Source organism: Danio rerio, chromosome 20, assembly GCF_052040795.2.
Source record: "Danio rerio strain M-AB ecotype USA chromosome 20, GRCz13ab, whole genome shotgun sequence".
NCBI lineage: Eukaryota > Metazoa > Chordata > Actinopteri > Cypriniformes > Danionidae > Danio > Danio rerio.
The window spans coordinates 46,195,219-46,222,453 of NC_141040.1; the positions used below are offsets into that span (position 1 = coordinate 46,195,219).

Sequence of the window (27,235 nt, forward strand, 5' to 3'; positions counted from 1 at the left end):
AGAAGGAACATGGAAGAATAATAAGAACCGGAACAAATACAACAGGTGCTTATGCACTTTTGGTGCTTGGCCTCTAATAAACCCCATCAACCAGAGTTGTTGAAATGTATTCATGTATACAGTCATCGAATAACCAAATGTAAAGTAATACTGCATGGTCTTCGTTTTGTAAACAATTCAATAAAATGAATCATTCCTAATTATTTAACATTACACACGGTACAATTTCTTAAGACTGAATGCTTATAAAACCCTCAGTCACAGGCCTCAAAAAACACTTGCAAAATGATCAATTATAATCCAGAATCAACATTGCATATTTTTGAAATGTGACTTGCCAATGATTACACTGCAATATCAATGCTGAAAATATATATTGTGCAGTCCTACTACTTACTCTTTTAATACCGTTACAAGATCTTACTACTAAATATTAATCATAAAAAAAGATTGTGAGACGCTGTGTAATTATATTTAAAATAGAACTGCACACAGTCACTGCAGTTGACAAGCTTTAAAACTCCATACAAATGTGTTTTTTTCCAACATTCACAAATTAAAAGAAAAACAAAACACACTACAGACAGGTGTGAAGTTGCTTTTATCAATCAGCAACCTTGCAGATCATAATACCATTAACCCATGTTTAAAAAAATAATTTTAAAAAGTCAGTAACACAGAAAGGAGTTCACATTTCGGAATGCTAAAAACAAGATTAAAACCACTGTATTGCACTTATAAAACCAACAACCGTTGTTTAAAAACTACATCGAAAGGAGTCCACAATCAACATGCTAAAGAAAACATGATTAAAACTATCATATTGCACTTATATATATATAAAAAAAAAACATGTGAATTCCTGCATTTACTCAGACAGAAGATGAGAGAAGTTGTGCACTAAAAAAAGCCTGAATGAAAAGAAATTGTGGGGGAAAACTACTAACTACTAAGTGTACAAAAACAATTAAGATGTAGATATTTGAGGCTAAAAACACGATTAAAAATGTTAAAATATTAAAGTAAAAACAGATCAGCGTGTGTGTGGTGAGTCTGCAGAGTTCCAGCTGACTGAGATCTGCCCGAGACAGACCCGAGCACAGTGCAGCACCATAGCCTTCAGCTCCTCCAGATACTCCTGCTGACCTGAGTTTAGATACAGCCACATCACTCGACTCAGCTGAGCACACACTGAGTCCCCATGCAAACTCTCTACACACACACACACACACACACACACACACACACACACACACACACACACACACACACACACACACACACACACACACACACACACACACACACACACACACACACACACACACACACACACACACACACACACACACACACACACACACACACACACACACACACACACCTGTTAACAAAGGCTGAGGTGCTGCATTATTGCAGGTTTGACATCTAGAAACTACTGTTCTAAAATCAACATTTCTCAAAAAAATCTTGTGTTCAACAGTGAGAAAGAGTAGAGTTTCTTTAAAACCACAGACTGAATTTAACCAAGTGTATTGTATTTGTTTTTTGTAATTTGTGATGTTTTTGCATATGAACTAGGAGTCTGAAATGAAACAATAAAAAGATAAGCATTTGTTAATTACATTAAGATTTTTAATTTATGTACATGGCCATGTTGTACATGGGTAATTTTAAAACTTTCAATGATCCAACATGCATTTCACTCTATGCATTACCTTTAATTAATTTATTTAATGTGCATGTGTGCTTTACTTATAGGGCATTGGCTTAAAAAATGGTATTCACCTGTACATTTATTCAGCTATTTTTTTTATTTGCTTGTTTATTTTACAGGGACAATACACTTGACATTGTTATACAAAGATAACCGATGTTGTGTACATAGGGCATATAGCATAAAGCTAATTTGCAGCCCTCGTCCCTGGTTAGGCTTTACATTATATATAAAAAAATAAAAAATAAAAATAAATAAATAATAATAATAATAATAATAATAAAGAAAACCGGCAAGAATAAAACACAATACAGCAAACATGTACAATATTTACAGAGCCATAAACATAAGATGCAAGTCCATATGGATAAAGAGAAATGTAAATGGGACCAACCTGAAAGAGTAATGCTTAATGTTTACATTGCTGTAAAGATGTCAACCATTCTTTCAGCTTTACAGAAAAAACTGGGCGTTCTGATTGTAACTTTAAATGAACAGGCATGGCATTCCATAGATGTGAACCTTTTACTGAAAAGGATGACTGACCCACAGCGGTTCTGCATCTGCGCATTCTACAATTCCCACTTACTGCCCCTCTAGTCTTCGCCCCATCACTACTGAATTTATTTATTAACTCACAAACTACTTTAGGAGCAAGACCATGTATACACTTAAACATGTTTTTTAAAAACGAAAACTTTAAAAAAAACTATCAAAACTTAAATTATATTTTTTAAGAATTTGACAATGGTGCCATTGATATTTTTTTTAATAATGGTGTAATAAAGATTAAAAAAAAAAAAATAGAAAGCTCATGCAGCTTTGAAACAGAGGATAAATAAATGATAAAACTTCTGAAAGTGAACTCCTTTAAGAAAGGTATTGGTAGCAAATATAAATGTAAACATTTAAAATATCAATGGTTAGACTTATGCAGAGTTCAGACTGCATGATTTTAGCCCCGATTTGTCAACAGGTTGGGAAATAAGCAACAAATGCCTGAAATCAGACAAATTTGTGCTCGTTCATGTAAGGAACAAATCAAACAGTGTGAACTATCAAAGACACGATCTGAGAGAATCGATGACACTCATCGGATATTTGCCATGCAAAATATCTGGAACTGTTGGCAATTTAAAATCCTGACGTGTGAAATGTGTTCTGATTGGAACGTGTGATTACCTACAGCAAGTCAGAGAGCAGCATCCACTAGTATGGGTATCTGCAGGCCAGCAGGAAGTTGGGGGCTTCTTTTCAGTCTATTTGAAAAACTAGCAGAAACTTGGCAGGAGCACCGGTCTGTTTGACACATCATCTGAGCAATAACGACCGGGTCGAAAAAGAAAAAGTAGGAGAAAACAGCCCGAGATGTAGTTTGTAATCATGCCAGCAATTTTTTTCATTGACAAAAACCATTACAGCTAATGGCACAAATTCCATAACTTTTTGTCACCATCGTCTGAAGATGATCGGAGTCAAATTTGGTGCAAATCACCTAACGATGTAGGAGGATTTCGAAAAAGTAGGCTTTTGACTAAAGACTAAATGTTGTACAGGAAGTTTCTTTAATTAACACATAATTGGCATCAATTATCTCAGGACAACCTAAGGAATGTATCAAGAGGAGTTTCATAGGCAAAATTAGTCAAAAGTTTTTAGCATTTTTAGAAATATCATTATACCTTGACCAAAAGGTGGAGCTGGGACACATCTTAATCTGTCATCGACTTTAATAATAATTGGGCAATGCATTCATAAAATCTAGCAATTTTTGACAATTCGAATCTTTCGACTCGACATGCTCTGCCGGATGTAAAGAGAATTTTATGAATTTGAGAAGGGTTGAAAAGTTATAAGCAAAAAAAAAAAAAGAAACAGCAATTTTTTGTATCCCCGGACCACTAGGGGGCAGTGCACACAAATACTACAGCTCACTTAAGACCATGGTTGTGATAACACACACCAAGTTTGGTGTGAATACGACTATGCGTTACAGAGATATTGCCTTAAGTCCACTCTCGCAAGCTCTACGTTAAATATTTTCGCAAGTTAATTGAAAACAGTTGGTCCAATCAACTTGAATTCCATAATTTTGGTCAACATAGTCTGTAGATCATGCGATTCAATTTTGGTGAAAATTGGACAAACAATTTGGACAAATTGGAAAATAACATTGGTGATTACATACAGCCAATCAGAGAGCCAGCAGGAGGTTGGGGGCTTCTTTTCGGTCTATTTGGACCCAAGAAATGATAGTGAAACACTAGTGAAAATTTGGCCAGGGCACCTGTGTCTTTGACATGTCATCTAAGCAATACCATAACTGAAAATGAAAAAAACTTAAAGAGAAATTGCTGATTCCCTTTAAAGCCAGGTGAGCAAGAAAGCACATTTTCCACCCTTCAACAGGCTTCTTTCTCATTATGTAGGCTAGTTAATACAGGCTACTTCATGACATTGCTATGTTTCCATGTCACTTCTCATATATGTTTGCTTGTAAAGATGTAGTTTGTGGACCAAGACAAAGTTGTCGGCGATTCTCCTATTGTAAAGTCATGCAGTGTGAAACTCTGTCACCAATCCATCCTACAGCAGAGATAGAACGCTACCCCAAATAGTCATGCAGTGTGAAAACATCTGTGACGCCACTACATTGAAAAATCACAAGTCTGAACTCGGGATAAGTGAATAAAAATAAATAAATAAATACAGTATTTACAAGTCAATTATTCACCCACAGAAGATTAAACTTGAAAACTTGAAAGTACTAAAACAGGATTTTCTATAGAAGTGACTCTTGAAAAATATTGACGACAGATCCAGCTAATACAAGTGTCCTGAAGAAAGAGTGTGTGTGTGTGTGTGTGTGTGTGTGTGTGGCTAGAGGACTGAGGATTAAAACAACACTCTTACAAAAAGCTGCTGATGAAGAGCAGCGGCGTCAGCTAAAACTCAGATGTTAATGAGAGAAATCTAATAATGCAAAAATACGAGACCTTAGAAGAACAACAGCATCCGCTAGTAGTACATGTTTAATATGAAGGATTAACCACAATATTAGCGCAGTACAAACCCTCCTACAGTGTTTATTTAGAAGCATCCATGGGCATTTAAGGTCACGTTTGTTGAAATGAAAATAACTATATTATTTTGATAGCAGGTTAGCAACAGTAGTGTGTCAAGTTTATGTATGAGTGCCTTGGTTGGTTTAAGTTATGCATTACTGAAGCCTGGTGACCTCAGAGTGGGAGCAGTTGTGGGGTCAGGAGGGTTGGCAGAGGTTCTCAATTCCTATCCACATGCTTATACACCTCACGCATTTTGCATGTCTTCCTCACTTAAACCACCTGATTCAGATCATCAACTCGTTATCAGAGAGAGATCAATGAACTGATCCTTGAGTGGAATATAATGGCCCATTCCCACTGAGTTGTACATTACAGTACCAAAGGTACCGTTTTGGTGGGCATGGTGTACAACAAAGTTTCACTAGACAGCATTCTCGCTCGAGGAAATGTCAAAGTAAAGCTGTACGGGTCATTCACATATAATATGAGAAGCAGTCAGTGTTTTTACATGCAAGTTTAAGCATAAAAATACCATAATATGTTTGCAGATATTTAAGAAACATTGTTGTTTATCTGAAAAACAATGCTGAAGTCAGATATTCTGCTTTGTAAATGTCTGTTACGTGCCGGAACGTTTGTCTTTGGCATTGGGCGGGTTAAATCTTAGTCAAGACTCCAGGATTATTGGTTTACCTCTGCAGAGTCTAGCAGACTTGCATGAAAACCAAATGCTAAGGAAAACAACGTGCGATAGGAGATTTTATTTGTTGTTCTGTTGCCCTCTGGAAGGTTTAGAAGCATCAAATGCTCTTCTAACGAATATAAATTCACCTTTGTTCCTGAGAGGCAATAAGGCTTTACATACTGGATACAAAGCATACTGGATTGTGTGTTTTTTTAATACTGATTGTAAGTGATTGTCTCTTAATGCGTTTGTTGCATCATGGAATGCTACTACCCAAATCTAATTGCCCCTGGTGGGATTAATAAAGTTGTTAAACTTAAATGACTAAAACAGTTTACCCAATTATATTTCAGCACCCCGGGTTGCTCTGGTGGAAAACTGTGTATTTCATTCATTCAGTCAGGAAGGCTCTCAAAGTGTGTGTCGGCAACCAAAGTGCGACCTCCGGTGAACAGTAGCAGACTCCGAAATGAGACGCAGATTCAGATTTCCACATAAGGAGGTTATTAAGTGGCAAATTACGAATGCAAACATTAGGAGAGCAAGCTACATTGTACACTGCATTCACACTGCTGTTGGTGTCATCAATCTGACAACCTGCGTTTGAGTTTGTTTTGAACCACGTGTGTAATACCTAGATCAACCACTGGGTATCAAACTTGCACAATGCACCTTTAAATCATTAGAATATTATCAATCTAGAAATAAATCACTAACTGAACCTACCTTGGGAGATCTTTGTGTCAAACTCCAGCAGAGTATACAGCGATTCAGGCAGTAACTGTCGAGCCCAAGTGTTTTCCTCCTGGTAAATCCAATCCCGGATCAACCGCTTCCTCCGCAAGAAACCTTGCACATGATCCAGGTACACAGAATTTCCAGACACCAGATACAGCCTTAAAAAGAAAGGAGGTAAAATACCATTAAATGTATTCGCTTGACCACAACTCCACAAGGCAATACACAAGTCTGTTTGTAAGTAGTTTTTTTCATTAGCCTGGGAAATAAAACAAGCTTTATTAATAAGCCACAATGAGAATTAAAACCAAAAACAAATGTAATAGCTTTTGCAGCAAAGTAATTTTTCAAACACTTCTGAACAACGAGGCTTTAGTTTTCACGGTCTCCATAGATTTTCTGCTGTATAATGAGTTTTACAGCTTTAAACAAAAGACATTAGAGGAAAATGCTCAAGAAAAAGATGCTCATGAAAAGACAAAACACAAGCTTAGACGTATGCATACTCAAAGTTTGACTATTAGATAAATCTAAAAATTAGCTGATGGTTTTCATTAAGGGTTCCACAATGTTGGAAACATTTATATTTATTTTTTCTGTGATCAATATTGTGATATATATATAGTTTCAAGAGATAGTTTGATTAGATCTATTTTTGCCATTTTTAAAAACAAACAAAATAAATACCAAATAAATTAAATAACTACTAAATAATTGGAAGATTAAATGGGTACAAATAAACCAAATCAATATAACATAATAACCAATGTATTGAAAAGAAACTCAGAGTATAGAAACCATATTAGAATTTATATACAAGTCTATACGCACGCACGCACGCAATCCTTTGAGCAAATTTAATTGTCGGGTATCAGCAGCAATGCCCATCAAAAAGCAAAAACACAGTCTCTCTATATCTTCAAGTGAGCACTTTCAGCACTCTGATTAGATCTGATCATGTCATCTGGACTTCTCTCACTGCTCTGATGCTGAGGATCAGACTGACTTTACACTTGGAGTTCAGTTGAGTTGCTTTGAGATCAGTCACCGTTCTCTTCAAAGACATCCAGCAGCGTTTGTGCATCTCCAACCTCCAGCCACTGCCGGCCGTGTGTTTGAAGCTGCCAGCGGTGCTCCAACCTCCAGCCACTGCTCTCTACAGGCTTCAAAGCCAGAGCTCAAGCTTTTACCTCCAGTCTTTAGTGGAAACGACAGCAATTCGAGGAGGAGAAGCAACGTTTTATAGCCTGAACGGCAGAACCTAAAAAAGCAAGACTCCTTTGGGTTTCAGCAAATTATTGTGTCAATAAGCTAACCTGATAACCGTGATTGAGATGCAGAAGGAAAATAACACATCAGTTCAAAATAGGATTTGATAAGAAGTTGCTTTGAGCATTATTTGACATGTGGACAGATGAAAAACTGCATAGATTATACCTATATAGCAAGTTATTGTATTCATTTATTTGCATTTTCTCTTCTCAGGCTGTAGCCAGCCTGGTAAAAAAGGTAGTTTTTTTTTTCCTCAAAAAGTAGATGTTTTTGTAGTTATACGCCTCATTTTCAATTTAATCATGAGATTTAAATACTGCATTTTAGGGACATTTTATGCAGTTTTGTTTTGCAAAAAAAACGAAAATTCATAGATGACAACAATAGCAAAAATAGTACACCAAAATAGTAAACAATTTCAATATGGTCCGCTTTTGGTGCTTTACACCATTTTATTACTCATTTTTTTTTCTTCAAGAATAGGGTCCAAGATTTAGAATAAAAGTTACATGTAAAATGTTTTCTGTTTAAAAACAATGTAGTAGCAAAAGATGACTTCTCTTACATCGGATTGTAAAGTGAAAATATTTGTTGGCATTTGCCAAAACTGATTAGCTGAAGTCACACTAAAGCGACAGCCAACAAAGAATTCCACTTGGTCTTAAAGCCTTTTTTCGATTGATATTATTTTCACTACTTATGATGGCATAGCAGTCAAAATAGGATAAATGAGCGCATGTATGAGACAAATTCTGGACCTTTGCCAGTGAGGTGTAGGTCTTCCAAACCTGTTATTACGTAACTTTTTTTTTCCTAAAACCTCAAACTTTATTTGTTTCAACAGTGTTAAAAAAATATTTTCAAAAGAACGAACTGAATAAAATAATTAATAACTTTATGTAAATACAATTGGCCACCTTCTTGTATGCTTATGCATATAACAATGTTGGGGCAAAATATACATTACAATCTAAAGTCTCTTTGAAAAAATAATTAAAAAGTTGATCAAATGTTTTCCTTAGTTACCTTTTAAGAAAAAATGATAAATGTGAAAGTATTGCGTGTTATTTTTGTTTTTTTATTATTACTTAAATAAATATTTAATAGTAGGTCAGGCTTAATTTTAATATATTACTTTTTTACCCAACAGTGTGTAATGTATGTAATATATACACACAGCGACTGGTAGCAATGTCAGTACTTTTGATGACCCTAAAAACTAGACATGCCACTTATTGCTGACTGGCTTCAAAGGTGTTTTGGAACTCAGTCAGACACTATAATCAAATATTCACAGAATGTACAATTTTGTTGAGCCTGTGATAATTGTAGCCTCAGTTTCCTGTTCTTAGCTGACAAGAGTTGCACCCGGTGTGATTTTCTGTTGCTGTAGCCCATCAGCCTCAAGGATCGAAGTGCTGTGCGTTCAGAGATGATCTTCTGCATACCTCAGTAGTAACGAGTGGTAATTGGAGTTACTGTTGCCTTTCTATTAGCTGGAACCAGTCTGGCCATTCTGCTCTGACCTCTGGCATCAACAAGGCATTTGTGCCCACAGATCTGCCACTCACTGGATATTTTCTCTTTCTCAGGCCATTCTCTGTAAACCCTAGAGATGGTTGTGCGTGAAAATACCAGTAGATCAGCAGTTTCTGAAATACTCAGACAAACCCGTCTGGCACCAACAACCATGCCACGTTCAAAGTCACTTAAATCACCTTTCTTCTCCATTCTGATGAACTGCTGTAGATCGTTTGAACTGCTCTCTTCATTCTCTTTGAACTGCAGCAGATCGTCTTGACCATGTCAACATGCCTAAATGCAGTGAGATGTTGCCATATGATTGGCTGATTACAAATTTGAGTTAACAAGTCGTTGGACGGGTAAACCTATGAAGTGGCCGGTGAGTGTGTATGTGTAATGGCCATTTGCTTAATGGACATTTTAAACAGTCCTAATTCTGTATACTTAGGATGCAAAAAGAAAGTGAACGAAAAAGAGCAAAAAGTGAGCATAACGTTCAGCCCAATCTCCCGAGGAAACAGAACTATTTCGCTTTGTCAGTTTCGTGGCTAATTCATACAAATTCATACAAGTTTAGTCAAACAAAAATTTACGGTTTTCAAAAGGAGCCACCAAACCCCACCCCTAAACCAAGCGTCAATGGGAATGAGCAAATCAAACTAAATGAATGAGATCCTACAAATTAGCCATTAAATCAAAAAGTTCACAATTGATGTGAGATAGTGTTGTTATATCAGATGAATGAGTACTGACTTGTAGTAAGGGAGCGTCTCGATCATCTTCCAGTTGACGTAGTTTGCTGCGGTCTCCTCCAGTGTGCAGACGCGGCTCATCTGGACTTTAGCCACCTGCCAGAAGCGCTCGTGCTCGATCAGAGTCTCCTGCATCTCTCGCCTGAGCAGAAGATACACTCCCTCCAGCGTGTCTTCATAAACCTGCCAATGTCACAGCAAACCAAATATTACAACTGAACTGACCTTCATTCACAGCCAGAGCCTAAAAGAATAAGGGAACAGGCCTAAATGTAAAATGGGAACATCAAAAAAAAAAATACGGTAAAAATACGGTATTGTAAAAACTATCTTTATATATAAAATATATAACAATAATACATATATATACACACACACACACACACACACACACACAAACGTTCTTAAATAAAATACATAAACTATATTTATATTTAATAAATAAAAAAATACATTGAAAAATAAATACATAAAAAAACAATTAAATAAAATATAAAAAATAATTTAAACATTAAAAATAAAATTTAATAATTCAATTAAAAAAATTATAATCTAAAAATGAATGAATTTTAAAAATACATTAAAAATAAATTAATTAACTACACAATAAATTAAAGAAAAAAATATATATATATAAGATAAATATGAACAAATTTATAAATGTTATTAATTATAATATAAATATTTATAATAACAACAATTGTTATTATTATTATTATCATTATCATTATTATTTAGCATTTTTAAAAAGCTAAAAAATATATTATATTTAACTATACTAACTTTGCTCTTAAATGTGCACAAGAAAACAGAGAGAAACTAATATTCAATTAAAAATTAATTATAACATATTGAAATGGCAAACATATATAAATAAAATTGACAGATTTAGCAAACAATAATCTAACAGGCTCCCAAACAAACACTTCTATAAGGTAACAGACTCACATTTGCATATTCATGAAGAGTGAAAAAAAGAACAACACTAAGTAACTTCACCTAAAAATGCATGCACTGTATTCATGCAAAACCCACGCTTCAGTTAATGGATTGAGTTTCATTTCATGGATTTTCTGCTGGCGAAATTAAGAGTGCACATTTAATGTCTCACTGGTCGTTTCTGTGTCCTTGCATGGTCACATGTGTGTAGTAAAGCAGTGGATAACTCTGAATTGTATGCTCAGACGTGCAGTGTAATTGACTGGGACATGCACCGATACGTCTATAATCCATTTAGGCAGCCATCAGACAGGAGCGTCTGCTCACGCCGTGACCTGTGAAATCATTTTCACTGGCTAATGATATTCAGAAGATGAGCAATGCTAAAATATTTAAGATCATGTCCTCGGAGGATGATATTTGCCATTTTTAAGATGGTAAAAAGATGTAGGCTGTACTGGAACAGGGGACGATTGTATGCATGCGTGTAAAGAAAATTCAGTCCCTACAAAGACTGCATGTTTAAAGGGGACATATTATGGCCCTTTTTCATAAGATATCAAATCTGAAATCCCCAGAATGTGGTGAACTTCCAACTGCTGCTGTTTTGTTTTTGTTTTTTTTGTCTTACATGTTTCCTGAAAATGCTTACCAAAACAAAGTTACTGGGGTGTCCTTTGTCCCATTTTCTGGGTTGGTGGATGCACGAGGGACCCGATTATAGAAGTTAAACAGATTTTTATAACATGGCCTCTTTAAATGTATTCAAACATCACAATGCACAATAGGGAGAGAGGACTTGGTGACAAAAGAGGTAAATAATTCATAGCTGCTTTAAAAGGAAATATAGTTCGGCTGCCTGCATGCGTTACATAGACGTACCTTTCTTCGCTTCAATCGGCCCCAGTCGCGGCCCAAGATCCAGGCCACAAGAGACTTGCACATGGAGAAGTAGTTTCCAACCGTCTGAATCCCTGATGGGGAGAAACAAGTACTGTCAGAGCACCAAATGATATTCCCCAAGACCGAAGCAGTAACATTTGATCTACAGACAGTTTTCCTGCCAGAGGATTGGTTTAGTTCCTCAAGAGAGAGCGAGCAGAACATGAGACTGACAGGAAATGCACAACACAATCTGAAACAGCAGACTCCTGGACTCCTACAGGACCTAAAGACAAAGCCCAGTCTCTGCCAGATATTGACTGAACACAATGCAAATAATGTAAATATTTTAATGCATTAAAAAATTTAAAAAATGTATAAATGTAGGCTATTAAATTAAAAATATTAGAAGCATGAATGAACACATGGGGAAATACATGCTATTAAATTAACCTGTTAAAAACTGTTAACTGTTAAAAATTAATACCCCGGCATATTTAAAACATAAAAATCACATATAACATTTATCTAATGCCATGTAATAACGTTTTATATACACAATTTATTTTATTAATAACAACAACAACAACAACAACAATAATTAAATATAATAATAATAATAATTATTATTATTATTATTATTATTATTATTATTATTCATCATTTTATATTAATTATTATTATTATCATCATCATCATTTTTATATTAAATATTATTATAACTATTATTATTATTATTAAATAATTATTAATATCATCTTCATCATCATAAGCATCACTTAATTAGATTAATTATATTACTATATTAATGATATAACCTCATTTTCATCCATATAATTAGATTCTATTAATTATTATTCAGGCAAGAGATCAGCAGAGGACAAAAAAGGAGAATAAGAACAAATGTGCGTCCAAGTTTTATTTTTAATTTACATAGACGGCACATAGTCCTGACATGCAAATGTGAGCGCAGAAAAAGTGTATAGCAGTGTACAATATATTATATTATATTCATAGTAGCCTAGTAGGTCTACAATAACATCTGGACTAGTTACTGCTGCTCCTTATGCACAATAATGAACAATAAAGGAGAAAACGTCTTTTGTTAAATGACAATGAATCTCACTTAGACCACCTGCACCCTCTCAAAAAAATAAATAAATAAATAAATAAAATAAATATACATAAATAAATAATAAACACACAGGGTCGCCCCATTGTGCTCGGAAATCTGGATTTTTTATTTATTTATCCTTATATAAATTTACACAGAAGAATCACTTCCCTGGTTGTTGTTGTTGTTGTTGTTGTTGTTGTTGTTGTTGTTGTTGTTGTTACTACTATTATTATTAATGACAGCCATCATCAATATCAGATTAATTATTGCTATTAGTTTTTTTTTTTATTCATTTATGATCGTCATTATCAGATTAATTATTAATAGTTTTTTTATTTATTCATGATCGTTATCAGATTAAATATTATTATTATTATTATTATAAGCTAAACTTAACAAAAAACATTGTTATATCATATAACTACATTCAATACAAACAAAACTCATAAAATAAAACTATTACCACATCTATAAATAAAACATTGTATTATATTTAATCAAACAAGCCTCTAAGTTGAATACTAAAATTTTATAAAACTCAATTAAATAAAAAGAAAAAAAAAATCAGAGAGCAAGAATATTTGCTTGCAAATATAATGATAGTTTTATTTAATAGCATAATAGCATCTATTACATCTATAAGAATACTGTCATTGTGTTATTGTCGTTGCTAATAAAATACACACCAAAATAATGCTGATTTTATAGTTTGTTGATAAGGATATAAGTATTATTTATAATTATTATTTTTTAATTACTATTATTATTAAATGGCAGTAGTGTCAGGACTGGGCTAAGTTATTTGGTAATATTTGAAGATTAAAATTAAGAATAAATCACAATGCATTTAAAAATTGATTTAATTTTCAGCAGACAACTCACCCAGACTCTCATCTCCCCGAGCCAATCGTCCTCTCCAGTAGTCTTTGGTGATGGGATGCAGGGAGGCCAGATACCTCACGTCACACAGGGTCTCTCCCCAGGTGGACACCTTTCTCTTGCTGTGCTTCTTCCACTGTAGGAAAATAGAGCGCAGCTGCTTGTTGTATGGAGTGGGCTGGCGAAACAACCAGTATGTGAAGAGCCACTGGAACCTGCACTGGACGTACTGATGGTACATGGATTCCAGCTCTGTGTGATCTAAAATCAGCACAAGAAATCAGTCCATTTCAAAAATACAGTAGACAATTCAAAATTCTCTTACTGTAGATAACAAAAACCAGTAAATAAATAAGTAAATAAATAAATTCACGTCAGTAAAATATTAAGAATTCGTAAAATAATGCACTGTATTTAACCAACATGCGATTTCAATTATTTGAAATCGAGTACCAGTAATAAATATCAAATCCCAATTCAATACTCGTTTTCCCGGTTTTAGTTACCTTAGGTTATGAAAATCAATCTAATTTATATGCAGACAACTACTCAAGCTCTGTAACAAAGAAACCCAAACATAATATTTGCAGGAGTATCATTACTACTAGTGTAATGGATCACAAATCTCTTTTTTTGGATCAGAAAAAATGCAGATGAGACAAACTGGTTTTTAACAAACAGAACATAGAACCGGTAATTTTATTTAAAATAAAGTAAAGACATAATCAGCTAAATAAAAAAACTATTGTAAAATATTCAATACTGTATAAAAAATAAATAAATTCACTGTTATTACGGTTGCTGATAATGCTAAATGTAGAAATCTAACTATTTGTACAACCCATATTTATTTTAGTCTCATTTTCAATAAATAACCCATAAAACTTCATGTTTCATTGCTGGACGTGTCATTTTTGAAGAATCATTCAGTGCCATATTTTTTATGGCTAATTGTCGCCACCTATTGGTTAAATAATGCAATTGCTTCCTACAGCTTTATTTTGATGATGACGGTGATTTTAATCTTTATCATAAACATCAGTGGTTTTATCTAAACAGTTATCCCAGTACTTCTGTGACTTTATAACTTCAAAACTAACTCAAAAAACTGAATGTCTTTCTAGATTTTTGCATTTTTTCAAACACAAATTTGAAAGCAGCAATAACAAGCATATGCAAATCACCATCATTTATAGTTTGTTGCGTGGGTGTTGAGATCCTGATCTTTCAATGATTAATCGTGACGCTTACACTGAATGCATTAATGCAGGTAGGGACAGAAAAAGCCTTTAATGACCTAAGAAACCCACCACATCCCGGATGACAGACCACAACTTCTTCCATCATTATATTTACAGGAAAGCCTAAATGCCTTCCTTAGATGTGATTGGAATGACGTGAAAGGCAATCTCTCTTTGATTGTTACAAATGTAGGATTAATCTACAAGTTAAAAAAAATTATTAATCCACAGGCCACAAGTGTTCCGAACGCATCGCGGATCAACTATGATCTTTTACACCCCTAATCATCATACAAACAAATTAAATCAGAAGAAAACTTAACCAGAAGGAGCAGGATCAAGCTGAAAAGTTTGGACATGTTTGTGAAGGGCCTATTTAAAAGGGTTAAGAAGGTTACAAAGTCTACAAAATGAAAGGTAAAGTGTGGCCGGTTAGGAAAACCCCAAATAAACCAATAATTGGACAATATGGAATATATCAACAGCGGTATACTCTTATTATTAATTGTATCATATTTTTTATTTACCTTAAGCCATTGTATATTATCTAAAGATATTGTCAAATAAACCGTTATTATGTCTTAGAATAATTTACAATCTTATTGCATTTTTTACTTTTAGTCTGGAAATGTTTTGGTGGTACAATTCTATGATGATGTTATTTAAATGTCTTTTGCATTAGTTTATTTTGATGTTTGGTCTGTATAATGCAGCCCTACATTTCATAGATCTGCAAAAATGCACATACAAACTCTAATATCCATGTAATGATTGCACATACATGGTACATATTTGAGACCATCCCTACAAATAAACACCTTTCTGCAACCTTTCAGAAGGAACTCCAGCAAATCTATTTGTGGAAAGACTTTTTAATTCGACACTGACCAGAATGCACTACATTCAATTCAAAGCCTACACAAACAGATGTTTGAAGCCTGGTGTATTAAAAGAGACAGGAAATACCAGGTGAGGGTGAACTATGAGTCACAGTCACATCAGTCTGAAGCCCTGCATCAGACCCCGACTGTCCAAACATAGGTGCAAGTTTGATGTGATTCAGCAGTGCAAAAAAATTGAACTACTATATCCTTCCTCACAGATCCCATTACTTTTAGAGGGTAGAAAGGAAACATGTAGCAAAGATGTCTAAAAGGTCAACGACAGCACCCAGGCATCCTCTTGTCCTTTTGGTAAGAAAAAAAGAACACACTATAGGAGCTGTGAGCCAAGAGTTAATTTGCCATTTCTCTGTCTAAATGCACTGCATATAAAGTGTCAGATTAAACTCAGGACTGGATTGACTCCAGCTCTCACAGAGGATTAATTTAAGATGATATATTTGCATTTTATTCTTTTGGCAACTTTAAAATCACAGTGATTGTTAATCCACTTTTAAGATTGCTAAAAGTCATGCAAGTGGATGAGTTTGACATTCAATATAAAAATCACAACCTGTACCCTAATTTTTTTTTTTTTAACAGATTTTTCTGTATTTTTTTCTTAGCCATCCTTGGGTGGCATGCCAATGTATTAGATGACTCTAATACATAAAATAAGCAAGTTGACAAAAGTTCTTCTGCGGAGAAGACTTTGAAGACAATGAATAGAACAGTTCCTATCAGCATCGATGTTAACCCGTCGGCCTTTAAGTAACTTAACCCAAAGTACTGTCTATGAGACACTACCAGGCCCGGCGCCAGGACATCATAACTGAGGGGGCAATTTAATTCCATAGGAGGGCACTACACCTGGTGACTGATTTTGGTCCCTCTTTTTCCTTTCATTTAGGCGTTTATTCACTCATTTATTATTGCTTTGCATTACTGCATAAGTTACTAACTTAAGGTAGTAATATACTTTTTTATAGCATTAATAATACAGTTTTGCATTTACTGATTTTATCAGTGAAGGTAAATGGAAGTGTTTTTCCTTTTAGAGCTCAAGAGAGTTGTATTTAAAAAATTAGTTAACCAAAACATGTAATGATTTAGGCAGCTCGCCTCATGCCATCCACTAGTCCAGTTTTCTCCCGTTGCCATGAGTACGTTTTAAAGGCTATACGGGTGCACCTGACCTGACGCGGGGACCAGATCTCTGGAATATATGCCTAGCTTTAATCTCACAATTTTCATTATTTAATTGTCATTTCTTATTATACAATATCTAAATGTGTGTTCTGAAGGTTGGAACGACGGGAGTGTTAGAAAATAAGGACAGAAAGAATTTTCAGTTTTTAGTGAACAATCCTTTATGAAAACAAATTCTTTCTGAGGGGGCAATGAAATATAAATAATCTAACATTGACAATTTAATTTCAAATAAAAATAAAAAACTTAATGTTGAGACACATATTTTCATTGTAATACTGATTCAATCATTCATGAAAAAAAATTATAAATAACACTGTAAAAATGCAGGGGTTTGAAGCAATCGATTAGTGTTGTAACTTTTTACAAATTTAAGTGGATTGAACATAAAACAATTAAAGTTGTTAAAAAAAAATTAAGAATTGTGTGGGCTCATTTTAAATTAGTTAAAACACACAGCAAATTGAGTGTATGCGTAATATATAAACCTAACAAGTAGGGCAGCACAATATATCATTTGAGCATCGAAGTCACATTCAGTGTATCCGCAATAGTCACATCACAGGATTAGATTGTTTATTAAAGATAAAAAAAAACAGATATTATCGTTTCTAAATAAATTATACAATGATGACCATGTCATTTTATGTTTGATTGTTCAATTTATGTACCTGAATACTGTCAGACTCTCCAAAAATTCATGAAGTGGTGTTTACCTTACTTGCATCTCTGTTCTATGGACCCTTTTAACAAGACTGTTTTGACAAGTTTAATGGTCATCATAATCTTAAATCCTTGAAAGTTTTTAATAATTGGATTTTTTTTTTTCGAACCATGTACATTTTACACGCATTTAGGAATGTATTATCTGATCTTTCAAAGTACAAAAAACCAATTACCGCTTATGCACCACTTAGGTAAATTATAAATAATAATTAATTAATAAATAATAAATTAATAAATTTGACATTATTCTCTCCTCTGGCTGCCGTTATCAGTCTCTCAATTTTTTTTCTGAAAGTCTTGATATCACCATCGCAGTTTTTCTTTTATTATTTCAGCTAATAGAGTTGTAAAAAACAATAATTCTATTCAATGCGCTCCAAGTTTACCCAGTTATGACTTTCCACTACTGAGCAACCCGGAAATGTGAAAAGGGTCTATTAAAATGTATATATGCTTGTAATTTATTATGATTTATGCAATTGCATTGCATAGAAAAAGACTTGATCATATTTGATCTGGTGAAATTATATTCATAATCACAATATATACATCACAGCAAGATAAAATAAAATCGCAATATCAGGTTTTTCTACAACCATGGAGCTCTAATCAATATATTTTTTAAACGTACACAGTGCATTATTCAGTCTGCATCAAATAAAAATCAAATATACAAAAGTGATTTTATATACATCTACAGCACATTAAATTATTAAAAGTATTATTGTTTATATTATCAACTTCTTGCGTTAGGAATTTCCTGAATAAAAACTTATTTCATGTACAATTTTGGGACTACATTGCGATCCTTAAATGAATCTTTTAGCATCATCAAATGATTCCTCTTCCAAATATGATTGACATATTACTGTTCGGTACATAAATGACATTTCAGTACGACAGCAATATTTGGCAAAAAGAAAAAAAGGTTAAAGAGGATTAACTAAATGTGCAGATTTATAATACGTATTTTCTAAACTAAACTAAAGGTTCATCTCTTTTCATATTTTAATCATAAAATAAATTACACATTTATCATTATCATTTATAATTTACTGAAATTAAAGCATATGGTAGAAGGATGCACAAACTACCCGTTTTCTAATTCTGGTAAAATAATTTTCTATATAATGAAAGTGTCCAAATGTCTCACCATTGTATTGCTGCTGGCTGAGAACATGCTGGAAGACCAGAGATGCACTACCATGATGCCCCAGTGCAAGATGATACAACTCCCTCCATTCAAACTTCAGAGTGTCACAATCCTCAGTTTTCTCTACAAAAAAAAACAGAATAATGAAGCATGTTAGGCTAAATCAAACATGAAAAAATGTATTCGATATGATCTATGACCTTCAATTATAGATCACCTTGTAGTAGAGTTGAACAATATATATAATATATACATTTTTCACGCCAACGAGCAAGAGTTCAAGGGTGTGCAATGTTGAATCAGGATTATAGCTTTACCAGAAACTACAGTCCAGAACATGAGATTTGTGAATTTTATCATTTGCATGTTCGATGACTGTGACTAAGCATTTCAAGCTACTTTAACCCTTTTGTATTGTTTAAATTTACTACCGTTTTGTTATGTTGGTGGCTGTTTTTGCCCTATTGACTTCCATTAGAACCACATTTTTTGATTGCATTGATGCCATGATACCAAAATATCATGCGTTCGTGATTGTTGCTGGTTTTCCCTGTTAGGAAGAGGTCAAATTTGTCAATTTACTGTTAATCATCAGCTGACAACATTACCATTTACAAAGGCCTGTGCAAAAGTTTCTGGCTTTTATATGGAGTTCCATGAAGTACAGTGTGTGTGTGCATAAATACACTTACTATGGGCGTACTCGCACTATGTAGTTGCTAAGGCACACTTGTCCCTCCTCCCCTCTCCCCCTACAACTTGCACTCACAGTCAAATAATTTGCCATTAGATCAGTCACTTTTGACGCTCAAAAGTAATCATAAATGTCCTTGTGCTGCACAATTCAGGAGGTGTGCTGAAGGTGCAGCTGTCGTGCAGTGAGGGGTTTGTGTCTTTAATAAACTATGAGTTTGTGTTCATTGAGATGTAAGAATGATTAATTAATCCATATGAAATGGTCTTTTAAAAGTCACGTCTCGTCTTCAGTTTCAGGCTCAGGTGCATTTTGTTCTCACACTGCAAGCATACCGCGAGAAAACCCACCTCCTCCAACCGGGCCAGGGCCGGCTAACTGAAGCACGCCCGAGCCTGATTCCGAGCACTCACACTTCTCAAACAAACTGGGAAATGCACCTGGGCACAGTTCGGAAAGCATAGTGTGACTGACCCCTAAGTTTACCATGTTCTGACAGCTAAGCTACTTATTTTTTATTTTCTCAAACATATATGTGCAAAGGTCTCATGCACACACCTCTAAATAAAAAACAGAAACTCAGCTTTTTTTGCACTGTAACTGATGATCAACAATAAAAATAACACATTTTTAACAGGGAAAATGAGTAACATAAAAGAATAAATATATGGTGTCAAGGCTTTGCATTCAAAAATATTATTATAATGGAAGTCAATTGGGCAAAAAACATGAGCATGATGAAAGGGTAGTCAATTTGCCCACAGTGTATTGAGTTTTTGAAAAATTCCAAAGCATTTTCCCTAAATGTGTCAAAATAATATTTAGAACCAAATATCATTCTCTTTGCTGAAACCGAGAGAAAGTTGTGGCCAAATTAGAGACTCAAAAATCACCCCACAGTAGATGTAAGACATCTACCACATTAGACATCCCTAACAGCACACAAGGGTTAAAGCATTCAGGCACAAGAAACTCTTAATTGTTTTAAATTGTGTTTATTAATACGATGAAGACTAAACGGTGTTATTTTACATTTGATTGAGTTTTGTATAAGCCATCCATCTGCTCAACAAAAAGGGGACAGACTGTGCAGAAATGACCTCAAACATTAAAGAGCCCATATTATGCATTATATAAAAAAATCATGTTTTGGTTTTGGGGGTCTCCAACAACAGGCTGATATGCATGCAAGGTCAAAAAACGATTTGGTTGTTTTAATAGTATGAATTTGTTTTTACCTAATTATCCCAACGACTGCTAAATAATTCGTTCAGTGATTTATTTGCTTCCAAACCCCTTCTTAGCATGATGTTATTCTGCACTGATTGGTCCGATGACCCAGTCTGTTGCGATTGGTCTACTCCGTTCAGCGCGAGACAGAGAGAAATGCCCACCACAGCTTATTGTTGAAGTAATTAGAGTGCAGAGTATGTGAGAGCCCAATGCAGGAGTGCATTAAAACAATGCAGTTAAACATTAGCATATTGCTCTATTCCTAACCATAAGTAAAAACAAAAGACTCATTCAGTATTAATCCATACAGTGAAAACTATTTTGAAACCTGACCGCTGCACGTGTGGAGGAAGAGCTGATGGTGGCCATAGCAATGACAAAGGACAGAGGATCGAGAGCTCAAACACATTCTAATCTGTAAAAGCAGCAAGCACCACGTTTTTAACATGGCTTTAAACGCAATATGAGAATATAAAGGGTTAACCAGATACAATACAAGTGACAGAGCGTTTACAAGTAACAAAACACAATTAAATACATATTCTACAAGCTAGAGAAAATGAGGCAACCATTTTAATCGCACTTACTTACACTTGTGAACTGGAGGAAAAAAACTGATCCATGAACTGTGTATTGTAAAGTTCCTGTCAAGCTCTGACAAAGTCTCATACGTCAATGGTCTTTTTTGCTCCTTGATTTTTTTTTGCTCGGCTGATGAATCCTCCTTATTGCATTAATCACTTATCTACAGTTATGATCAGACCCCCACACACCTGCACTCTTTGGTATTGTTTCGTGTCGATGTCTATACAAACGGGCAAAAGATCCGGACTTTTGAAAAAAATAAGAAAAAATCAATGCTAAGGCCCGGGACACTTTTTGCTTGCATTTTCAGTCTACACTTAATGCCTCGTGACTAAATAAAGGGCAATAAAGGGCAGCATTTGATCGTGCAGACCAATGCGCAAAACGCCAGGTGTAAAGGCGTCATTTTTTAAGAAACGCCTCATGCTAGTATTTTTGTTTTAACATGCCACATTAAAACCTTGTCCATCAATCAGATTGTAGGGGTGTCAAAATTAATTGTTTCTTCAATGCACCGCGATGCAGACGCGGACAATTCGGTATCGGTTCACTAATAATCATAACCGGTTATTACTGACGTCATTTACCTCATATGCGCTCTGTCGCGAGGGAGACGATCACAAGTATTTACAACGCTCTAACTACTTAATACTCATGAACTGTGCACAATTTCACTGTGTGAGTTTGAGAATGAAAGTAGCCTACCCCATCTCTCTCTCTCTCTCGCTCGCTCGCTCGCTCTGCCTCTGTCTCTCTCTCTTTCTCACACACACACACACACAGTGGCCCATTTGACCTGCTGGCGTGACTTTTCTTTTCCTCTCGGCTCTTTTACAGCGTTACTTTTGGATACAGAAACGAGCGCGTGTCTGCAGAGTTTTCTCCACCTTGTCTATCATAGATCAGGTGTGAAATCGCCGCTGCCGTCTGCTGCTTATCATTCATCTGAAGAGCGCAGCGTGCAAGAGCCACCGCAACCATTTTTGTTGAGGGTGTAACCAATCAAAGAGGTGTAATAGAACTAGACAAGGATCAGAAATTGAGCTGGATATTTATATTTGTTTATATTATTTGCTAAATGCTTGTTTTTTTTAAAAGTTACAGTTTATATATCTGACTGTTTGTATTAAATGACACAATTGTATTACAAATAATAGCCTATATAAATATAAATATATTCATACATTTTAATACAAGAGCTGCTGCTGTGAAGAAAATATAAAAGCATCGTCAATGCACCGTGATGCACCGAAATATCGAATTGAACCGAATCAGTGGCATGATAATCGTAACCGAACCGAACCGTGAGACTAGTGTAGATTTACAGCTCTATCAGATTGGCACTTTTGTTCATGTGCACGGAGCTGCTGAAGATACAGTAAACAGCACTTGGGCTTTCGCTCAAGCACAAAACTGTCAATGCGAGCGCACATTCAAGAAGATGCCCAGAGGCGATATGAACATGGAGCTGCTTATTGCACTAGTGAAAAATCATCACTTCTTCATCGCTAGAGCTGGAGCTGCTACTTGAACCATCCATGCTTGTTCAAATCACCAGTAACTTTAACAACAAGCGTGTCAACTTTGTCATCTTCTTCTGTGTTACAAGCAGGTGTCAGAAGCTTGAAGCAACATCAAACGTCAAGGAGAGATTTTTCATACTATTCTGCTCGATGCCAGTGAAAATCGTTTCCGTTTGAATCTGGAAATATATTTTGAAAAACACTGTCGATAAAACAAACAAAAAGAGTCCCGGTGTGTACCAGCCTTTACGGTGTTACACACTGTATGGAAGATCATTTTCAAAAACTCATAATAGGGGCTCTAAAAGACTGAACTGATGCACTCTCGCACAAACAACCATCTAGCAATTGTTGAAGCTGAACTTGTTCTTTTGCAAAATATGTATTTATTAAATTGATATTGCTTTTGCTGCTTACAAGAAACGTTAACCATTTCTACTCCCGCTACAATGAGTATGAAAACATGTCACTTGGTCAGTCACTTCGTCTCTCTGTTTGCACATTTGCATAGGAACTGTCAATCTGTCTTGTCTTAGCTTGTCAACTAATTAGTTTTCTTAGTTATTCTTTATTATTTTATGTTGTAAAATTTATGTTGCATGTACAGTAGCACCTTGGTCTTTGAGTAACATTGTTTAATTTCACTGTGCACTAACCATATATGTTTGAAGTGACAATAAAAGCCTACTTGACTCTTACACTCTTACAAAACAGATGATTTCAATTCCATCTTACCTCTATGTTTTCAAACCTTTTAATTTTGCCGATTACTTTTTATGCAGATGCAATCCCCAACAGATTCACCCCTATCATTATAAAAGTCATCTAGTGAAATTGTACTTGTATTGCAAACTAAAAATATTGTAATGCCATTGTTTTCACCATATCATCCAGAAATACCTCGTAGTTTGTCCTGGAATAAATCAGCAGTGATTCCCCAGAGCTTCTCCACATCTCTGGAGGGCAGCCTGACGGAGGGAAGTGGGACGCTCTCCTCCAGAACCAGCCACTGGATCCAGTATTTATGCGGCGCTTGAGGGATCTCTAAGAAGAGCTTCTCCTGAAATGCACGATTGCAGTGGATATTTCTGAAGAGGGACCTCCACATAAAAACTAAGCGGAAGGCGGTTTTGGCAGTTACGGGACACATGGCGTTGGTATTTGACAGACTGACCCCAAACGAATCCTGTGGAGATAGAGAGATTTTCAAAAGGATTAGCGCACACAAGTGACTGCTGCCAATTCTTAAAGCCTGCAAAGAAGAGAAAAAAAATGATCCAAAGCACATTCTTGTAATGGGAATAGGCATGGGACGATACCCGTTTTCAAGGTATACCCGCAGTTTGGAAAAGTCAAGGTTTTAAAACCTCCAAATTTTTCTCTAATACCGTTTCTAAGGTATAAGTAAGATTTTATTTTATTTATTTTTTTAGGACAACAGTATCTCTAGCAGAAAAGAAATCTGTGTTTTTGAAACTATAGAAGTCAGCAGAAGTCAATGATTCATTTGAATTATTTAGCCTGACATGTTTACATGTTACAAAACATTTGAAATGTTTCTCAAAATAAAATATATGGTGTTTAAACGGGGGAAAGTTTTAGAACCCAGACATTTAAAAAGAATATATTTCAGCGCAGTAATCACAATACCATGGTTCTGTGAAACTGATATTTTTATCCAAGGTTATCATACCGTCAAAGTCACATAACGGCCCATGCCTAAATGGGAATAAAGCGAATTTACAAATACGGAACTCATAAAAGCACAAGTATGTTTTATTGCTATTAGGGCTGCACAATATATTGTTATATTGTTTCAGCATCAATATATTAGCTATAAGAAACAGTTACTTTGTGTAACTAATTACACCAAACAATGCTAACAACAAGCCTATACCCGATTAAAATTCCACAAACTTCTAACTTTCTAACTAAAATTCCACAAAACTTCTAAAGTTTTCGGTATCACTTTATTTTGATGGTCCCTTAAACGCATTTTGTTGAATTAAATTACATTGCATCTACATGCCAATTAATTCTCATTAGATTATAAGTAGACTGTTTGGATGGGGTTACGGTTATGTACTTGCAAAATTTCTTAAAGTCAGTTTAATGTTAAAGCAGTATCAGTAGATATTAAGTAGACAGTCTACTAATACTCAAATGAGACGTAAATGGCATGTAACTGCAAACTGTCAACAAAATGTGCAATAAGGACCATGAAAATAAAGTGTTATCCAGTTTTCATGTTCTTCACAACTTTAGATTCGTAGCTGTTGACTGATCGCTGTTTATTGAGACAAAGTTGGTTTTATATTCGCACAATCGATCATTTTTGAAGTGACACGGTAACTATATCGTTTGCCACGCTACTTTTAAATATCGGGTCTGAAATCCCATGACTTCAAAATAACAGCACCATTTAACTGACCGTGAACAATGTTTCCTTTTGAGTCATTGGCTGCTAAAATGATTTCCTTATTGAGAAGTTGAAAATAAAACTATTCTGAAATTACATTATTATGGAGAAAGTCATAATATGCAAATATTAAACAAACCTAACTTGCCTCAAATCACTCATTCGCTCATAATATCGCCATACAACGTTACTTGTAAGGGTAACGGTAACTTACAATACATACCTAATGAATTAACGAATTAATAAAGTTATACTCGTAGCATTTATCAAAATCCAATTTCTTTCCACGTAAAATATACCTGGAAGTGTGTGGTCCACAGGGAGTTACACGACGAAACTCGGAAAAGTAAACTGCACGTGCTGCCGAGCCTCAGCAGCGACATTGGATCCAAGTTCCTCAATATAACCAGCAGGACTTCATCACTCAAATGCAATAAGCCTGTTGTGTTGTCGTTGCTGTCCCAAGTGAAATCATCTGCAGTATTCAGACAGGACTCTTCCTCCTCCGTGTTGGCAGTCAGACATGAGAACTGCTCCAGCAACTCATTCTCCCAGGTCGCGCTGAGGTCTGCCATACCTGTGCCCGGTGTCACCGCCATGCTCGCCGCATCCTCCTCCGGTGTTAAAGGTTAGGAAGAAACCACCTGAAAGGTCAAAGTGTGATGAATCCCTAAGGAGCCGCTCATAAATATAGGTAGCAGTGTTGCCAGATACACTTAAATGTTTCCACCCCAATACCCGACCAAACGCACAAAAACTGTCCAAAACATTTGATTAGAATTTTTTGTTTTATTTCAATTAGAATTTAGACGTTACTCTATAGAGCAAGATCAATTGCAAAAATAATACATTTAATACATGCACAGCACAATTCCCTAAATCAATTGAATGTGTGCATGAATTGTATTTTGACATTACAAATTGTGTTTTGAATTTATGAATTGTATTTACATATTTATGAATTGTGTTTGTATTTCACAAATTGTGTTTTGAATTAACGAATTGGAATTGCATATTTATGAATTGTGTTTTTAATTTATAAACTGTGTTTTTAATTTACGAAGTGTGTTTAAAATTTATGAATTGTGTTTTAACTTTATAAATTGGATTTGCATATGTATAAGTTGTGTTTTGAATATGAATTGGATTTGCATATTTATGAGTTGTGTTTTGAATATAAATTGGATTTGCATATTTATGAGTTGTGTTTTGAATTTACGAATTGGATTTACGTATTTATGAATGTGCAAATATAAAACCAACTTTACCTCAATGTGTAACGTTAACTTACTGTGCATAAAAAGTTAATTAACCTTAACGAACTAACAAAGTTAGACTTATATATCAAAATTTCTTCCCACGTATTTCAAAGAGTGGTGAATCCCTAAGGAGTCGCTCATGTATATTAGTAGCAGTGTTGCCAGATACACTTGAATGTTTCCAGCCCAAAACCTAACCAAACGCACAAAATATTTGATTAGTATTTATTTAATTTTATTTTAATCGGAATTTAGATGTTACTCTATGGAGCCAGATCAGTCTCAAAAATAATACATGCAGCTGGAAGGGCATCCACAGTGTAAAACATATGCTGGATAAGTTGGCAGTTCAACCCGCTGTGGTGATCCATGATGAATAAAGGGACTTAGCTGAAGGAAAATTAATGAATGTTTTGAACTTATGAATCGGATTTGCATATGTATGAGTTGTGTTTTAAATTGACGAATTGTGTTTTGAATTTCCGAATTGGATTTGCATACATATTTTCATTCCGCTGTTGTGACCCTGATAAATAAATGCACTAAGCCAAAGGAAAATGAATGAATGAATGAATGAAACCTAACTTAAAGGAATTGGTGACTAAAATATGCTTGTATGTTACCAGCATCAGAGACTTTCTAAATAAGAAAGCCCTACGCATGTTAAACATTTGTGAATGCTGTAAAATATTTATAGTATTTATAATATATGTACTTTTTGCATATTTGTATTTTATTT

The 27,235-nt window shown here is 34.9% G+C and overlaps 1 protein-coding gene across 1 annotated transcript; it reads right to left on the reverse strand.

Moving 5' to 3' along the window:
* Positions 1-584: 584 nt before the first annotated feature.
* Positions 585-25,895, reverse strand: si:dkeyp-114g9.1. The gene is given in 8 exon segments (NM_001044332.1): positions 585-1,212; positions 6,197-6,366; positions 9,758-9,939; positions 11,578-11,669; positions 13,577-13,834; positions 18,784-18,906; positions 23,719-24,004; positions 25,537-25,895. Coding segments are annotated over 8 exon segments (1,590 nt in total). The 5' UTR covers positions 25,837-25,895; the 3' UTR covers positions 585-1,033.
* Between the last annotated feature and the right edge of the window lie 1,340 nt (positions 25,896-27,235).